This window comes from Sciurus carolinensis, chromosome 12, assembly GCF_902686445.1.
Source record: "Sciurus carolinensis chromosome 12, mSciCar1.2, whole genome shotgun sequence".
NCBI lineage: Eukaryota > Metazoa > Chordata > Mammalia > Rodentia > Sciuridae > Sciurus > Sciurus carolinensis.
In genome coordinates this window covers 62,724,781-62,740,348 of record NC_062224.1, presented here as the reverse complement: position 1 = coordinate 62,740,348, position 15,568 = coordinate 62,724,781, and the positions used below count along the sequence as shown (strand labels likewise).

The 15,568-nt window shown below is 32.8% G+C and overlaps 1 protein-coding gene across 10 annotated transcripts in view; it reads right to left on the bottom strand.

The window, feature by feature from the left end:
* Positions 1–598: 598 nt before the first annotated feature.
* The window catches only part of Enah (ENAH actin regulator), a 137,890-nt gene continuing 122,920 nt past the window's right edge, over positions 599–15,568 (bottom strand). For 5 of the 10 annotated variants that reach the window (XM_047520223.1, XM_047520224.1, XM_047520230.1 and 2 more), the window contains 5 exons: positions 12,657–12,723; positions 9,776–9,838; positions 6,276–6,354; positions 4,369–4,426; positions 599–3,590 (listed from right to left, as the gene is read on the bottom strand). In XM_047520223.1, coding sequence (XP_047376179.1) covers positions 3,553–3,590; positions 4,369–4,426; positions 6,276–6,354; positions 9,776–9,838; positions 12,657–12,723 — 305 coding nt within the window. In that variant the 3' untranslated portion in view covers positions 599–3,552. The remainder of the gene's footprint in view (positions 3,591–4,368; positions 4,427–6,275; positions 6,355–9,775; positions 9,839–12,656; positions 12,724–15,568) is intronic. The other 5 variants (XM_047520226.1, XM_047520227.1, XM_047520232.1 and 2 more) reach the window with 1 other exon arrangement.

The following is a 15,568-nucleotide window of genomic DNA, read 5'->3' as shown; positions in this document are numbered from 1 at the left end:
AGGGTGGTAGCTAGGCAATTTTCTAGTGAAGACATTAGAATTTTTAAATGGAACTCAAAATTAATACTTATTGTAACAGACAAAACTACTGCTGGTTGTAAAACTGGTTATAGAATGGGTTTGAGAAATCAACATACTACATAAACAATACAAATATAGATTTTACTACATTTAAAACTACTTAATAATGCCCTTTACCAGTGTCCTTTACCTTGCTAACTAAAAAAAGAAAAAATTTAAATGTACAAATGAATCAATGTATCTGTCCATGTTGTTAAACATGGAGTAAAATCAAACATTTGTAACCTCAACTACAAGACACTGTGTCAAGTTGTGCTGAGAAAATAAGACAAATGGGGACAGTTATTGCAAACAAAAGTAAATACATTATCACATATTCCCTTTGGACATTACTTAGTATTTCTGATGTTTTTGAAATCTTTAAACAGTAACATATATAAATAGTGATATGTAAACTTTAGTGAAATCTTGAACTCTTAAGGTTTTTTGTTTTGTTTTGTTTTTTTTACATCCAGGACAACTTATATTTTAGAAAACAATTATTTCAGAAGATCATCTAAGTGTCACAAACGAGCAATATGTATATACTGCAATTTTATTTCAATCGCACAAATGAAGTTAGCGCTTAGGAAATTTAAATGAAACAGTTATGTTTGTAAAAACAGCAGAGAACTGAAAAATCTAAGAAGGAAGTACACCTACAGCATGAGAATTCAACATTCATTATGTTTCATCTTCAGTTTTGATTGACACTTGATGCCTGCAAATTTTTAAAACAAACTTTCAAATCATGATGACTATTCTGAAGAGATTTCAGCACCAGCACTAAGATTTATACATTCAGTTTGTTTGCAATTGACTTGTTAGCCATTTACATAGTGTATAGTACAGATTTGTCACAGGTCAGATCACAGTGTTGAGAAAAGCAGTACCTTCCTGTAATTAGAAGGGATCCCCTAAACTGTACTTCAGCTTAAGACATCCAATGTATAAGAGCACAAAACCCATCATAATAATGTGGTTCCAAGGAACATAGTTTTGATAAGCAAAAAAGCTTTTGTTTCCCATTTTAATTACTGAAATCTCTAACAACAGGACTGTCATATATGACAGCATATGTGTAGAGTAATTCAATCAAACTTTTTGGAAGGAATACATTTAGCAATCTGAGATAATGCACAATGATGGAAAATATAACATGATTTAACACTGGTTCTTTTTTGTCATTTTACACAGACATTATGTTAATTAGACCAAGGCACAAAACGTTTAGTGCATAAACCAGTTTAAGATTTAGCATTTTATTTTAGTTTTTTAACCTTACTTTGGGCCACTTGTCCTTAGTACTCTACCCACTATAGACTATTTAACTTACCTAACAAAATTAAAAGGATTTCTGACCAAATTTAATAGGGGAAATAAACATTTATATTGTCAAAGTGTCTGCATAACTAAAAGAACAAAAATAAAGATGAAAATGCCTCCTGTTTCTTTTAGAGAATAATAATTTATAAGCTTGCTGCATTTTTAATGCCTTTACTACTATCACATGACAATGAATAATTGATAGAAAAAAGAACTGTTTACTTGAATTATGACAGCTCATCCATCACAGTTTAATCTAATAATGAAATTTCTACAGAAACAGAAACTATTTTAACAAGGAAAAAGAATTCCCTCAAACTTCTCTATAGTGGTAACAACTGCAAATCTGCAGAATTTAGAAAATTAATGTTTTCAATAAGCTTTGTCTTATAACTGGGATGTACAAAATCTAGAAAGCAGATGAAGGTGGATTATTTCTTCCAATTTTTAGTTTAAGATTTGATTATAAGAGATTTCAAAGCAATTATGGCACATAACAACTCAAGCATAAAACAAGATGGAGAGCTTGGAGAATGGATGATTTCCTAAATTTTCCAGAAAACTATCACTGTAACATATAGAATTTCTGCCCTACTTTAATCTTACCAATTTCAAAGAGAAGGGAGAGGATTACACACACACACAGCACGCAAGCGCACACCCACCCACACCCAACACAGGGTGGTAATAGAGTATCTTACTCCTTCCCACTACCTAAGTCCTCACTTTGTTAAAAAGAAAACTACAGAACTCTTCAATGGGATTTCCCTTTAGCTAATAGTTTCTGTGACCTTAATTGCTGCCATCATTGTTATTTCTTGTATTTCAACATAACAAAATTCAAAAGCAGCTGCATCATCAGGAACATGTACCTGAACACCTGTATCACTGCAGGGGTACCTAGGTATTAATAACTGCCAATTCAGTGATCAAACTCTTAAGTTCCACAATAAGATTTAATTCATGTGAAACTCAGAATCATGTTTCAGACCATTGAAATTACTGGTTAAAATACAAATAGCTGAAGACATGATGTAAAAGATTAAGTACTTGGTTTTGTTAACATATTTACCAATTAAAGTCACAAAATATTCCTCATTACTATTCATGCAGGTAACTGAGGAAAAAGTTAGTGCAGAAATTAACTTTAAATAAAAAAATTATTCCTTCCCTTCCTCCCACTCCCCTATATTCTACAAAATGTTTTCCCTGGGACTCAGCCTTGACAAGGCCACTACATATTAGAGTGACATGCATTACTGTCTGCAATTAAAAAAGCTAACATTGTGGTGACTGTAAGTACATTATAAAAATGTCCACATGCATAAATCTAAAAAAGGTTGAAAACCTACAGTAAATCTACAGTATATTGTTTTACATTTGACCACTGGTTTGTGTTATGTAGAAGTCATAGATTTGGTAAAGCATTGTAACAATTTAGGAAGGCATCTAAATCTTTAAATTCTGGACGAATTTTATGTTTTAAACTACAAAATTGCATGAAGGCTAACTCGAGAGACTTCCTATCATTCTAAAATTCCTCAAGCTGGACCAATCATTTTTAGGACACTTTCTGACAAATATCACCCTTTGAAAGCAAATACAATTTCATTTGTTCCACAGTTTATGATCTTAACCTACACAGGGCTGATCTCAATTATTCATGGAATATCAAATATGATAGGAAGACAAACCTGAGAGAAACATTTTACAATACAATAGCAGAACTTGCTAAATTCTTCATCAGCACTCTCTTGGGGGGAAAAAAAAACTTCATTAAGCCTTTCTCCTCTTTATTTTAGCAATGGATTGTGGAAAATGTGCAGTTTTATCTCAACATGAAAATATTTCAATGCACGGTGATCTTGCCTGATGAGTTTAGTATTTTCTGCATAACTGTTAACAGGAACATGACTCTCTTCCATCCTGTGGTAAAGGTCAGAAAAAAGCAGCAAACTGGGAGGGAAATAGCTGATTGCCAGAGTCACAATATCTGAAAGCTTTCAGAGGATGTTGGTTTCTCCCTCCTTCTGACTGGTTGTCTCCATTTTTCTTCTTACAGCTCATAAAATCATTGGGGGTGGGGATAAGGGTAGGGGACTTCTAGGAAATTTTTCTTTTTCTCTCCAGATTAAAAAGTTCTGTATCTCTCCTTAGTTTGCTTCTCTATGCAGTATTTGACTTGCTCAGTTCCTGCCTGATTGCTGGAAAGAAAAAGGATTGAAAGTAAATACAACTATAAGGTGAAAAGAGATGAGTAACTCATAACTCATTCTCAAGAAATCTTAAGGATTGTATTCAAATTCACAGTAATACAGTACACTGATTTTTTTTTTTTCCTTTTCTTTGGTACCAGGGGCTGAACCCAGGGGTGTTTAACCAGTGAGTCACATTTCCCAGCCCTTTCTTGCATTTTATTTATAGAGACAGGGTTTTGCTGAGTTGCACAGGGCCTTGCTAAGTTGCTGAGGTTAAACTCATGATCCTCCTGCCTCAGTCTCCTGAGCTGCTGGAATTACAGGTGTGTACCACCCATGCCCAGCAGTACACTGATTTTTGAAGCTTTCATTATATAGATCTTTGTTTTATTACCAAAGTTGGTACTAATTCTTAAAATGTATATTTATTTATTTTCCTCTTTTTGTATACAAAAACAAAAACAAAAAACCTGATTATGTGGGCTCAACACCAAGGGGACAGAGGGATAGATGAGTAGAGGTAACCTAGAGAAAAAATTTGCCTGCCCAGTTTTTCAAATAACAGACAACATGTGAAACTTAAGGATCTTGTTTATTCCTATTTTTACAAATAATTTCCATTATAAGCCAGTGAGTTCTTCCCCGACAGCCTAAGCCAAAAAAAAGAACTGGATACTATGGAAAAGTTACTGCCTTCAAGTAATAAAAATTTCTTTCTTTGCATTTTCTTAAACACACTTATTCTTAATATTTTAAACAGGTAGCAAATTTACTTAAGACTTACCGTCAATGAGCTCTTCTTTTAGCTTTGTTAATTCCTTCCTCATTTCATCTAAAATGTCCTAAAATATTAGAGAAAAACACCAGGGGCGGGGGAGAAGGGGAGAAATTACTACTAAAAGATTTCTTACTCATATACAATCTTAAGAATGTTAAGAAATGGGATGAGCCATTTTTTGTTTCCAGAATCCAAATTCTATTTCTCAGAAGACTTACTTTGGTAAATTTTGTTTTACTATTTCTCCTTTCCCAATCTTTGCTTCTTCTAGCCTAGCAAGATATGAAATAAAATGCTTTCTAAAACTAAAATAACTACTCTGTCATACAGTAAAAGATATGATTCAAACAGTTTCTAGAAAAGGTAATAGTCCTCTGGAAGAAGTCTGAGACGTCACATATAAAAGAAGTTTCAAGGAGGAATATGTTACTAGACATTCAGCTCTTGGCGAACTGGTTGCTGATTTGAAGTATGGGAATTTCTTAAGTCAACACAGCTGCCAAACAGTATTTCACATAATCTAGGTTTCTTCTAGAAGGCATTTAGGATTTTTCAGGGGCTGGTCTAATGAAGCAGAGATGAAGATGGACAGAACTCTGCTGGACCCACACCAGCTAACACAGCAGGTACCAACCACACATAGTTCCTGAGCACCTGAAGTGTGGCTAGTCTGAAATGATATGTGCTGTGTTTAAGTCTAAAACATAAACCAGATTTCAAAGACTTAGCATGAAGAAGATAACGTGAAATAACTCAACAGAATTCCAAAATATACTGACAATACACTGAAATGAGTTTATTTCAAATATATTAGGTCAAGTAATAATTAAAATTAATTTCACCCTTTTAAAAATATTACCAGAAAAATTTAAAATATGTATGTGGCCTACATTTTCTTTCTGTTTTAACAGGGATGCCCTGGGTGATATCCTTCTTCAAGAACTGTTGATTCAAAGCTAAATGGATGAAAAAACAACTATCTTTGGGAGGATTAGTTTAAAATTACACTGCTCTGTTAAGGCTCATTAAAGAAAAAACTTTTCATGTATAAAATAACAAGGAAACCAAGAAACAATGGTTATCATAGGAGTTAATAGGTACATTTATTCAGATTAATCTTCAAATAATCCCCCAAATCAAATCTATTTCCCTTCTACTCCACTACTTCAGGTAATTTAAGAATTTACTATATGTTCAAATGTGTGCAAATGGTCTGTTAAAGCATTCTCATGAAATGAAAGACATTTAATACAAAGCAAAACAAGGTCTTGATTATCAAAAACTACATGCTTTCTTTTCAAATTACATAACTCAATTTAACATTTCAAGTAGCTTTTCAGTTTAAAATTTTGGTTTATCAGAAAAAAACTATTTCACCTCTTAGAAATAAAACACTTTAAAAGTTGTAATCTTATCACCTGTAACTCCTCCCTGTGTACACAGGTATTAAATATAGTGCATATATGTATCCAAAACATGGTAAGTATTTTTCTTTTAAAAAACTGAGGTAACTGCACATATTTGTTACCTGTTTAACCTAACACAGACAGGTAAGTGTTAAATATCCTAAACTGAGATTCCTTAATGGCTACAGAACCCCTACTCCCCACTATGTATTTGTATACTTCTACAATACTTTGCATGAATTTACTTGCATAAACTCCTTGACATGAAATTGCTGGAGTCAATGGCTTTTGAGTTGTATTCCCAAGTGCCTCTTAGAAAGTAGAAGTATATGAGAATGTTAACCTCCTCACATTATTGCCAAAATCAGGTTTGTTGAGTCCACTTTTCCCAATATGATAAGGGGAAGTAGAAGCCCATGGTTTTCTTACAATTACACACAATGCACTTACATACATACAAGATACCTTTTAAAAAGAAACCAGTATAAAGTATAGGAGAGCACCCACCTGCTTCAGTCTGTCATAGTCAAGTCCTTCTGTCTGGACTCCATTGGCACTGGGCTGTGATGAGGGTGTGGATTTTGGTCTGTACAAATGCAATTTCCAGGACAGGTAAACAACACTTATGATATTACGAGCTCACAAATAACTAACTTTACCAACCCAACACTAGATTTAAACACATTTCTTAAATAAAACACATTTTGTTAAAAAAGTTAATTGTCAAAGATCACAGACTGATTAGAACAGAAAACAATTTTTTTTTTTCACTATTTTTAGTTATTTATAAACTAGAAAAACATGACAAGATGTTGAGATTTCTTCAGTAAAGAGCAGAAGACAGTTTGGGCATGAGGCAGGTGATCAGGTAACAAGTCATATCTTGATCATGACAGATGAAGAGGCCAGATGAAATTTCCAAGGTCAAAGTAAAGTAACACAATCTTGTTTTATACTTCTTTTAAAATTTTTATATTATCTACTAATATCCAGTAAATAAATAGAAAAATATAAGAACTTGAATATTTCATTCTAATATACATCTGTGTACAAATTCTTTGCCACCATTTGCAGGAAGAAAACATTTTAGTAAGCATTTCTTTCTATTTTATTCCATTTCTAGCACTAAAACAAACAATGTTGGAAGAAAGGATAAATTAGATTAGAGGTCTATTCATATCTAATTGTCTATGTGGCTATTTCTTATGGAGACATCATTTGAATGCTGTTTCAGGCTAAATGTTTCTAAAAACTTACATGGCTTAAAAAAAAAAAAAAAAAAAAAAAAAAAAAAAAAGTCCAACAAGGAAATGCCAGAAAGAAACTAATGATCAATTATTATATACTTTAAAAAACTTAGCTTCTATTAAAAATTTTACATGACAAATCTTAGAGAGCAGGCATATTTTAAGCAAAAGTTTCAGCACCAAATAAATCAGTCATGGCTCCCTCTCCAATTCTGGCAATAAGAGAAAAACCCTCAGTAGAAAGCTTGGAGTTTTATTTGAAATTCTCCTTTATTTCTGGGTTAGCAGAGTTACAAATCTGAACTGAAACACACACACACACACACACACAACTTTTCAACATTATAAATTCTAATTCAATGTTCATGAAGACAAAATAGTGAGTATATTTGTTTTAATACCCAAATGTATTATTACTTAAGATTATTATGAACAGGCCAATCAATTATACTTTATTAGGCATCTGCTTATATGAAACAAAGGAAAATAACAACTTTCTGATAATGTCATTCAATAAGCACTGAGTTCTGCACTGGAGAGGATAAGATTTGTATGAAATATTTCCTTTCCTCTTATGAGGACACACCTTACTATGCTAAAGAGACAACTTAATTCCAGTCACTTAAGATTTACTGAGATTCACAGTACGTAAGTCCTAATATTTGTGTAGAGTCCAGTCTAGTAAATATTCTTCTTTTTGATATTGGGGATTGAACCCAGGGATACTCTGCCACCAAGCTATATGCCTAGTTCTTTTTATCTTTCATTCTGAGACAGGGTCTCTTTAAGTTGCTTAGGGCCTCACTAAGTTGATGATGCTGGCCTTGAACTTGTGATCCTACTGCCTCAGCCTACTCGGTCACTGGGATTATAGGTACATGCTGCCATGCCTGACCCTCTAGTAAATATTCCTGAAGGGTGACAAACTGCATTTCATATACTCATGCTATCTATTCCTGCTCTCCAGAATTAAATTATTAATTACTGTTTTGCTTTTAATCACATTTAGTGGCACACCTAGCTAGTTATTTTCTCTTAAGTTATATAATAAATATCTCTGAAATTTTATGTGAAAAACTATAATATGCTACATTTCTGAGCAGTATGCTATAAATATATATTTACTAAACAAGTGAAAAATTGTGTTATAAACAATTGTGGAAACATGCAGTTTTTATAAAGTTTAATTCATGCTAACATGCAATCTATCATCACCACCACCACCATGAGAATTAACTCAAGGGGGGAACTTTCATACTGAAGGAAAGATGTAATCACCACTTTTTTTTTTTTAAAGATTTTTCAACATTATTCTGGAGTACTATGTGTGAAAGAAGCAGAAGATTTCATTGTTAAACACTATTTTTCTATTTCTAGCAAAAAAATTTTTTTTAAAGTGGATTTTAAAATGACTTTATTTAGTTTTGAATGTGGTGCTAAGGATTGAACCCAGTCAGTGCCTCATGCGTGCTGGGCAAGCACTCCACCACTGAGCCACAATTCCAGCACAGCAAATTTTCTTAATAATTCTTTTATTCAGAACAATTACTCCATTTCAACATGAAGCAGGAAAAACTATTTTGTTACTGTAATATAAACATTTTAAGGAGGTAAGACTAGATGATAAAACTAAATTATCAAATATGTTGTTCATAACATGAAAATAGTTTTAATAGGAATTTGATCAGTCTGATTAAAGAAATCCTAATCATAGACACCCCATCTATATACTATTATGTTTTTCAGTAAACTTGATGTGTATTTTACAAAACAGACACATATGATAACATGAATATATTTAATGTTTTCTTAATCCCATGTCTTCAACATAATTACTAACAAAATATAAGGGTTTCTCAGAGGATTATATTGTTTTATGAAAGTGTTGACTCTAGACACCTGCCTATAAAACAATTGTACTACAATCTGCCAAGTTCTATAAATAGCTGAAAAGTGCTTGGTATTTCACTGTCAAAATTTTACATTGAGGGGCTGAGGTTGTGGCTCAGTGGTAGAGCACTCGCCTAGCATGCATGAGGTTCTGGGTTCGATCCTCAGCACCACATAAAAATAAAATAAAGGTACTGTGTCCACCTACAACTAAAACAACAACAACAACAAAATTTTACATTGAAAAACAGATGTTTTATCCCCCCACACCTACCCTTTGGTGTGTCTGTGGGCATGTGCATGCAAACTATATACACCTGACCCCAGCCCTAAATGATTCACATCTTAAGTTTTCTTCATTAAAAAAATGGCATAATAGGCACACCCTAGAAAAAAGTCAGTTCAGGATTTTAGGTTATTAAAGATATTCAATCTACTACACAGTACCTAGGAAACAGATTTTTCTCAAAGAATATCCACAACTGTGGCTATAATATTGTCCTGTGTTCCAGTAACAACCAGCACAGGATCTTCTATTCCACACTTTAAAAGCCTGTCTCATAATCATGAACAGAACAACCTTTTAACAAAAAATGTTAAAGCTATGAATAACCTAGACAATATATGTGGCCTTAGATTTCCATTCTAGTATTTCTGATGTTTACCATTTATATTCACCCTAGTTTGATTTCAAAGTAATGGCGGGTTTTTGTTTTTATTGAAGTGTTCAAAATACAGCTAAAATTGAGAGACTCAATCTTCCTAAATATCCTCCTTGTGGTGATTACCAATCCAGGTAGAAAAAGCTCAGCCCTATCCTGAACATGTTATTTAAAAGTCTCAAATCACAAAGTCACAGCAGGATGATACCTGTGTAAGGAATCATAGGACCTGTTGTCAAAAACAATCTGATTTTTCCTTGGAGAATCCCGTCTATGAAGGGGGAAAACCATTTAAAGGGATACATAATAGAACTTTAAAAAAATAATCCTCATGATGTTACTGCTTTCTAAGTTTTTTAGATACAGCAAGGAAAACAAGAATTAAAGGAATCTGTTATTCTTAAAATAATTGTTTTCCTCAATTAAAAAATATTTTGAGATTTATCTTAGTTATGTGAGGATACCATTTACTTGACAATTACAGAAAAAATTTTAAAAATATTTACATAGTGGCACTTTTGTAGGCTGTAGGCACAGTAAAACCTACCAGTATTAAAACACAAAAAGAAAATTCTGTTACAGTGAATATTAACCAACAGACTCAAAATCATTATGGCTTTTGAACTATACAAAACTGTTCTCAGGTATGTCAGGAACATCTCCCCTATTATGAATACAAGGATTAATAAGGTTCTTTTTGTGTGTGTAGTGCTGGGAATTGAACCCAGGACCTTGCCCATGCTAGGCAAGCACTCTACCATTGAACCACACTCCCTAGTCCCAAGATCAGTAAGTTCTTAAATTAAAGCTATAGAAATAATTCAAATTTTCCAATGTTATGTTTTAGTCATAATTTAAAACATTTTTACAACATTATTCTTACTTTTACTCTCCTGACATCTTCACTTAATAAATTTAGCATAATGCAGCATCTCATTATTTAACTCATCTTACCGTAATATTCACATGGATATTACAAAGAGAAATGGGTACTTTCACTACAGGGCGAAGATTAGACATATAAACATAAAATGGCCAAGGTACTTGCTTCAGAAAGAACAGGGGAGATAACTTAGAATGGCAATACCATTCTTTGCCTTTTAAACAGATTTTTAAAATATTCTAACGTTTAAAACTGGTTTCGGTGAAACTTTAAGACATGTATATATGTAGGTCTTAAACATACAAATGGTAGATGTATCTAATCTATCAAAAGTAGTACAAGAGAGGTCAGGAAATATTCAGGTATGTCAGAATTTCTATCTTGGTAAAGGTTGGGAGGGAAACCATGTAATGGAGTTGGAACATGATTACCAAGGTTCAACTAATCCATATAAAACATTTTCAAAATGGTGATCTTTCAAGCACTTACTAAACTTCCTTTTAAAGTCTGGAGAAAAAAAAAAAAAATCAAAGAAATTTTTTCTTTACTAAATGAGACCAAACAGATTAAAGAACTTATTCCATTTGGAGAACCTCTCTTTCATGTCCCTTCCAAGATACAACTTTAACCATCAACTCAGGCTTAGTTCTAAATAAGCTCACTCGTCTGATTCCTGTCATTCCTATAGGAATGCAGGCTAATGGCAAAAAAAAAAAAAGGGAAAGGACTCTTCTCTGTCACAATTTAGATCTTCAAAGGACCAATGACACATCACAGCCCTGTTCTGTTACATACTTGATAAATCAGGTGTCCTAATGTTATACTGAAGAAAAACTGTAACTGTTAGAGATATGATAGAAGGTCACCTCTTGAGTTAGGTATCTGAGAAACATAATGTTCAATTTTTCTGTTCTACTGAAAAAACATGTTCTCCAAAAGCAATTCCCTTCATTTTCTTCTGAACTTAAATATAACCATCTTTCAGATTTTACAAACCAAAAGCTTTTATACATTCAAAAAGGCCTGGATTCTTTGTGGAGCTTAAATAATTGTGTCATCACCAAATATTCTTTCCTGCCATCAGAAAGAACCACACAAAGCTAAATCCAAATTTAGATTTAGGATAACGTAGAGCAGGTCTGTGATAATATGAAGTCTATCTTTGTACTTATTATTCTTTAATAGGTTTCTATAATTAGAGTCAAGTTTGCTTTTTATGAGGCAAAAAATAAGGCAGGTAGCTCAGAAAGTAAAGTTAAAAAGTCTCTAAATACATATCTTTTTTGTCTGGGAAAAAATATGAGACTTTTAAACTGTTTCATAACCAAGAAAAAATTTCTATGTTCAAGACCCATAACTTAAATTTAGCCATGACTATCAAGTATGACAACTAAGAAATACTTAGTTTGCTTGACTATGCTCACATGTGGTAGTTTCTGGGCACTATCTGTTCTAACTTGATTATAAGTTTCAACTGAGATAGCAAATTTCTATTTCATAAATTCAAAATTTTAAGTTTTATTTTGTTGTTATAAACTATAGTCTTTTATCTCCAACTAATTTTCAGTTTAAAATATAGAAGTTTCTTCCAAAAATTATGTTAAAAAAAAAAAAAAACCCTATGAAGGATGTCATTTGGATCAATGAAAAATGTGAATATATATTATATAAGATGATATTATTGGCTCAATGTTAAACTTCTTGGGGTTGTAATGATATTCTGATTACACAGGATAAGTCCTGGTTCTTCAGAAGAATGCTAAAATATTTAGAGTGAAGCAGCACTTAATTTGCAATTTGCTTTTACACTATTCAGAAGGGGGAAAAGTATGGATATGTATATAATTAAGTTAAACGTAGCAAAATGTTAACATGTGAACCTACGTGATGGATATATAAGTATTTGCTGAAGCATTCTTTCAAGCTTTCCATAGTTTTAATTTTTCAAAATAAATAATTCGGAGGGATAAAACTATTCTTAAAATTTCAGAGCATCTGGTTAATAAATACAGGGTAAAATTCAACAGGTACTCACTAGTAAAAATACACTGAGCTCAGTGGTTGTCCAATAGAAGATGAACTGTGACTATTTTATGTGCTCCTTTTGTACAATTTCCAATCTACAATTAAATTCTTTCTAGAATACAACTGCATTTATTTCTTTTTAGATACACATGTAATATAAAACTTAGGAAAAAATTGATACCTGGAGATAACAGGTGACTTGCTGCCATTCATTGTATTTGTTCTTTCCCAAGGTTTTCTGGTTGGTTCTTTAAAAGTAAGGAACAAATGTTATTAAATGCCTTATGTGCTTTCCAGAGTTATTGTAAAACAACAAAATACTAAAATGTCCCCCTGTTTTTATATATTGTAGATAAATAAAAATGTTACTTAAATCCTAAACATTAATAAATAAGGATTCTAACATGCAGTTTCAGACCTTAAAATAAGGAGAAAGTAATAAGTAGATATTTCTCTAAAAGAACTTAAGATTGTAAAATGTAAGTATTATAGTTCTATAAACCAAATGGTAAGAAGTTTTCCTAATAAACATATAAGAAAGGGATAAAAATTTTAATTACGATAGTTAATTAGAATGAGATAGTATCTATACTATTTTAATCTATTTTTAGTGCCAATAGTAAAATAAAAACATAATCTGTAATGTCTTCATGTACTTCAGCATTTTATCAAAATCCAAACAGTCCTCTTGGTAAAAATATTTAAACAACTCAAAATAAATTTCAGAATCATACAATTAATTCTATTATATTTCCCTGATTCTTAATCAATTCTCTGGAGTTAGCAGATAATCCGGTTAAATATAAGTAAACTCTAAGTTCTCATTATAAGATGCTAAGTAGTGATTCACTGGTTGGTTGCCTATGGTGTTCTGAACTTTTTTCTAATTTGATTGACACACTGATGCTGTCATTGGCCTCAGTGGATGACTGGATAAAATGAGAAATGAGATTTTGTCATGGAAGAAAGGAATCAAGTCTAAGATGAACTGTGATCTTGCTACATAGTTTTAACTATAAAACTGTTCTGAGTTCCAATGTAGCTAGTTGTTCGACTGGCTTCTGCACTGCGTTAGGTAGCTTTTGGGTAGTCTCTTCAAAATATTTATATGCAAAACTAAAAGAGAACTCTTACAGGAAGAACAGCTTTTGGTTCTAGATTTCTGCTATGAGAAGGCATCTATCTGGGTGTCCTAGAGTCATCACTAATCTTGCATTATCATCATTTAATCACCTCTTTCCTTTTTCACAATACTTTTTTCTTTCTTCTTTTATATTCTAGTATCTAACATATTCTCTCAATGACTGCCACAGTAGTGGCAAGATCCAGAGGTGGCTGGGGAACATCAAATAATCAGATGGTGTCCAGGACAGCCAGAATCAGAAACACATTCAACACACCAGCCCTAGAGGTGAAAAGTTCTGAATAAAACTGAGGGACAACTTGAACAGGGAGGGGAACAGTCATGAGGGCAGTCACCAAACAGAAAGGTAGAAAGACAAGAAAGTAATTCCAAAGTGAATAAGATGCAGTGAGTGCTACCGTTTAACCACTGGCTGAGGTCCTTTCTCCATTCCAAACCACAACCCTCTTTTAATCTTAAACAGGCTCAGCTGGCTGTGAGGAAGAGTTATTCGGCTCTGTGGCACACAGGAAATAAGGCCATCCTCTCTAAGGGGTTCTATGTGTGTTTCAGGAGGAAGAGCAGAGGCTGGGTCTTTGGAAACACTGGATTTCTACTGGCACTAGCAGAGCTTCCCATTTGGTTTCTCTAACTCCTCCCTGATTCTATGTCACAATACTCACAAGTGCCACTTTAATGTGCTAAAAACAGTTCCAGCTCATTACACATCAACCCAATATGTGTAGGCTAAAGCCTCAACTCCTGAGCTTTACCCTCAACCTTTTTGTTTTCAACTCACTTGTCCTATACTACTCAAAAAGAATTCTCAATTGTAGACAGGTGAGTCTAGTTATTATCTCCTGGTCTCTCTTTGCTTGGCTTGAACGCCATGCCTCTGTTTCCTTCCCCTACTTTCAATCAAACCAAATACTCTACAATGTAACAATGACCCAGGTAGCTCCACATAAAATCTCTTCCCTCTCTGACACATTAATGTTCAACATATGGTTATAAAAGATTAATTTTCCTCATGTGTAGCTCATCCTTCTCAACTGGATTAGAGTTTTCTGTGCTCCAGGTCTTTATCTTTCAGTTCCTTTTGGCCTATGAAGTGTCTGACACAATGCCAATTAAAAATACTAAATGAAACACGTGGGGGGGAGTAGATATATTTTATATGTATGGCATACACATGCAAATATACACAAAAACTCATGCTTTAGTTTTTTGTTTTTGAAATCAGGAAATATATGTTAGGCAAGGTCAGTTCTTAACCTGGGGCCCATGGATAACCTTCTGGGAATTCAGGAACACTTTCAAATTATGAGGAAATTCGTATAAAAATGATTTTTCCCTCTAGGGAGAGAATTTATGATTCTAATATTTTCTAAAGATTCTGTAACTCTATGGTTTACTTCTAAATTATCTATGGTTCTAATAGCGGTACATATAATTAATTCTGATTTATAATTCAGACTACTGTTATGAGACAAAACAAAAAATAACAAAAATAAATAGAAATGACACAAAAACAAAAGTATGTTTTAAAAATGAAATTCTAAAGGCAGCTGGTAGTCTCTAAATCAAATATGTAGGAATTAATATAGATATTTCTCTATAATGGCTTCAATGGACCATTGTGGATATTAATTTATCAAATTTATTTATGTTACTTCATTCCAAAATAGTTAAGGAGGCAAAGAGTTCAGTTCTTAGTCGGATCAAATACAAAGATGAATATGTAAATATGTAACAATCTCATATTCCCATCTTGGATGGAATATTATTAAGTACTTCCAGTAAAATATGTTGTCAATAGTCTAAGTAATATAAGCTATGTTCAAGCATTATCAATGTCAGAAACTTTACTGTATTAAAAAATATTTCCCAAAAGCTTAAGAATTTTTAGCTTACAAATTAGAAGTTTTATTTCCTTGGTTATCAACATCCAAATGAATGGTTAAAAATGA